General features: G+C 36.3%; 1 protein-coding gene across 1 annotated transcript; it reads right to left on the bottom strand.

Annotated features, from left to right (window-relative positions):
- Positions 1-2,458: 2,458 nt before the first annotated feature.
- Positions 2,459-3,315, bottom strand: LOC122604597 (uncharacterized protein DDB_G0285917-like). Its single transcript, XM_043777477.1, has 2 exons — positions 3,117-3,315; positions 2,459-3,000 (listed from the first exon to the last, which is right to left on the bottom strand). The coding sequence occupies exons 1-2, from the start codon at positions 3,313-3,315 to the stop codon at positions 2,459-2,461; spliced, it is 741 nt and encodes a 246-aa protein (XP_043633412.1).
- Between the last annotated feature and the right edge of the window lie 828 nt (positions 3,316-4,143).

Consider the following 4,143-nt stretch of genomic DNA (forward strand, 5'->3'; position numbering starts at 1 on the left):
AAAAAGTGACAATAGTTACAAAATATTTCCTGCAGGATTAACAAAACAAACCATATACAAAAACAATATACCATACCTAACTTAAACAAAAACATCAATTAGCAGTGACACTAGATCATATATTTCCTGCATGATTAACAAAACAAACCATATACAAAATTGTGGCATCATATTATAACTGCAACATACCATTCATTCATAGCAGGATTAATAGTTACAAAATAGATGCAGTTAAGTGTGGCATGCCACACAATTAGCAGTCACAAAAGAGATCACAGTTTACCTGCAGTTAAGTGTCTACCACATCTACATACTACTACAATTTCATACCCCAAAAGACAACAATACAGTTACATAAGTTAAGTTTTAGACTTAAATTGTTTGATTCCTAATCAACTACCAACATGTTATCAGGTGTGCTTCCTGGTCCTAGCACATGCTTTGCAAGCTTTATTGACAAAATTCTCTGGCTAGGGGTCCTGAGTTTCAGTGGTGGAGCCTTCTTCTTTGGTGTTGGAGGTTTTTTCTTTGTCTTGTCTAATGCAACTTTCTTTCCTTGATGTGCCTCACTTGGTTGCCTTGGTGCAGACACTGGAATCCTTTCTTCAATTGCTTGTGGTCTGGATGGTTGAACCATTGTTCCTGATGTACCAATGCCATTTCCTAGCCATGACATTGTTCTGCCAAAAGCAATTGTGTGTCCTCCCCTACCCTTACCAAAATCATTTCCACCCTTCTTGATTCCTAACTTGGCCCCAGTGCTTCTTATATAACCACTATCTGTAACACATAAATTAAACAAGATTATATGTTATTGTAAGTATAATATATAAATTAAACAAGACTAAATATATAAATTAAACAAGATTAAAGTAATAACTTACTGACTGTTGGTGGCAATGCAAACTTGAAACCTCCATTTGTAACCCCATGCCTCCTTCCAGGACTGATTGGTGGTTGAGTAAAGGAGTTGGTTGCCTTCTCAATTGTTGGTTCAGGTTTGTTTCCATGTGTTGACTCACTACTAGCTGCACTTGAAGTCTTTGTTGGTTTGTTTCCATGTTTTGACTGACTACTGGTTGCAGTTGAAGACTTTGTTGGTTGGCTACTTGGTGGACTTGAAAACCTGGCTGGCTGGCTACTTGAGAACCTTTGTGGACTTGACAACCTTACTGGCTCATTACTTGGTTGAGTTGAAAACCTTGTTGCATCATTACTTTGTGGTTCATTATCTGCTTGACTTCCTTCCTTTGTTGGCTAACTACTTGGTTCACTTCCAAATTTAGGAATATAAACTGGTGGCTGACTTGGTGGTGGTTGACTTGCAGTCCTCTGCATATTAGGAAGTGGCTGACTATGAGATTGTCTCCTGCCAGACAACCTTGCACAAACTTGTTCCGATGAATTATGTCTTTCATTGGTCTCTTGACAACCTTGTGTTGGTCAGACATCAAAACCAGTTGATCACCTTGTTCACACTCAAGATCTTGTTCTAGTAACCTTAAAAACCATATCCAATTATCCTTATTATTCACTCCTACAATTGCCCAAGCAATGTGATATATCTAGTTGCCATCCCTTCCAATAGCTGTCAGTACCTCATCATTGCATGTTGTTTTCAAAAAACAACCATCTAATGTTACAATCTTCCTGCATCCAACTTTCCACCCCTGTTTCAGACCATACAAGCATACATAGAATCTGTCAAAGTAAACTGCCCCATCAGGGTTGACAGTGGTGCCAAGTTGAACAGTTGAACCAGGATTTGTCCTCAGCAATGCTTCACCATATGGCCTAAGTAGAGCATAATGCTCCTCTAAAGACTTCTCAAATTCAGTCAATGCCCAAGTCTTAGCCCTTGTGACCTATGTATGTGTTACAAAGCACTTGTATTTTTTCATGACTAACTCCTGAATGACACACAATTTTATATCTGGTTGTTGCCTAATCCTATGTGCAAAATGCCTGCCTATCCACTTGTAATTTATCAATGTCCCAAACTTAAAATTCCTGGCACAAGTATGCTCCTCTTGCATTGTCCTAATCTGAAAATTCTTCTCTGTAGCCATCCAAGTTGCAAACAACCTAAACTTACACTTTCCCTTGTCTTGATATCTCATCCCATCCTTTATCTGTTTTCCCTTTTCTTCATCCTTCAGCTTTGGTGGTCTGTTTCCACACCTTGCAATGATGCTTTTACTACAACTCCTTTCATACCATAAAGAGTAACCATTTGCAAGGCCATAGTATGTCAGACACTCCTTTAGTTGCTCAGGGCTTTCATACTTTTCACCAATCTACAAAAAAAATGTATATTATACATTGCAGATGACTACAGTCACAAGATCATATATATTATACAAAATTAATCATATAAAGTTGTTACCTTTGGCATTTTTAATCTCCAGTGAGTTGATTTGTCATAAACAGGGAATGCTCCATTGTCATTAGGTGGTGGTTATAGGGGATCTTGAAATTCCTCCCCATCTTTCTTGTTCATTGCTTCAACTAGGTCCCTCAAGAATTCATCATACTCCTCTTGTATAACAGACCTCTCATGACCAAGATCACTTTTATAGTCATCAATTTTAGGTAATTGGCTTGGCTTTGGCATCTTTGCAATGGGTCTACCTTGCCTGACTTCTCTGAGTTCATTTTCTCCTTCACTTAAGTGATCTAAGGAAGCTACTGATTCATCATCCCCATCAGCTACATCCCAATCATCATCCTTATCACTATCTCCATCTCCTGGATTCCTACTACCTTCACTAGTTTCCTCATTGTTTTCTTTTTCCTCATTGTTTTCACTTTCCTCATTGTTTTCATTCTCATTGTTTTCACTTGCCTCATTGTTTTCATTCTCCTCATTATTTTCAGCGTTGTCATTGTTTTCACTTTCCTCATTGTTTTCCTTTTCAGTCTCATGATCTTCATTCTCATGGTCGTGTAAATCTATCTCCTTTTGTGGTTCATTGTTTTGACTATTTTGCACATAATTATCTAGGTTGACACCCACATGCTCACAAAACACTTACATAAGCCCATATGTATCAGCTAAGTCAAAAAAGGTCACTACTTCAGCATTATCTCTTATTTTCATGAATAACCCATGTCACCTGGTCTTAACTGATAGTACAACCCTTCTATTGGATTTCCTATTTCAAGCTCAATGTGATGCACTAACCCTTGTAACGTATCAAACTGTCTAATCTGAAGTGGATTTTGAAGACCATGAGAATAACGAAAAGGGTGAAAAAAGAACATACCATCGTGATGGACATTTATCGGGAACAAAACAGGCTGTTGCTCTTCCATTTACAAACACAAACATATAAAAAAAAAAACCTAAATTCAGACACAAACATATAAAAAAAACATATATTTAGACAAAATAACTAACGTATTTGAAAACCCATAAATTATTTATGAAAACCTCCAATTTTTATAATCAAAATCAAAAACCCTAATTTTTAAACACAAACATATAAAAGAAATATATATTCAGACTAATTAACAAACGTATTTGAAAACCAATACGTTATTTATGAAAACCCCCAATTTTTATAATCAAAATCAAAAACCCTAATTTTTTCCCCTTTTTGAAAACCCTAAATTTTTTTACAAAACATGTATCGTAGCTGAATGATTAATGTATAAGATACCTTAATATAACAAGAAATAACTATCTAAACCATAGATCGTTCTTGATTTTGTGGGTTATTTGAAAGATTTTTGTATGAAATGGAAAGGGATCGGGGTGGGGTGGGTGGGTGGGTGTTAATTTAAGAGAAGTGATAACCGAAAGAGAAATTAGTGGGCGCATTTATAGGTGGTTGAAAATTATTATCGACGTGTAATTGTTTTTCCATGTCAGCATCAAAAACACGCGCCTCGTATTTTATGTGACCAGCTAAGCATCAAGCAGGTAAAATTGTACACGATTTATTCATTATGGAAACGTACATCCATCAAACGTTCAATTTTTTTGATGCATACATACAATAGTAAAATATGACAAGTTACATAGATCCCCAGATTTTTTTCCCTTCGATGGAATTAACTACTTCTTTCTCCTAACTAGCTATACTCGAATATTGGGCTTACGAATTTTTAGGGATGTTGTCTTAGTTTGGAGAATGATAT

This window comes from Erigeron canadensis, chromosome 6, assembly GCF_010389155.1.
Source record: "Erigeron canadensis isolate Cc75 chromosome 6, C_canadensis_v1, whole genome shotgun sequence".
NCBI classification, from domain to species: domain Eukaryota; kingdom Viridiplantae; phylum Streptophyta; class Magnoliopsida; order Asterales; family Asteraceae; genus Erigeron; species Erigeron canadensis.

What these genes read in the sequence shown, in the direction of transcription:
- LOC122604597 (XM_043777477.1), bottom strand. Translation starts at nt 3,315, where the DNA reads ATGGAAGAGCAACAGCCTGTTTTGTTCCCGATAAATGTCCATCACGAT. An exon ending in GTACTATCAGTTAAGACCAG is followed by an intron (nt 3,001 to 3,116) that starts GTGACATGGGTT and finishes GTGTCAACCTAG; the next exon opens with ATAATTATGTGCAAAATAGT.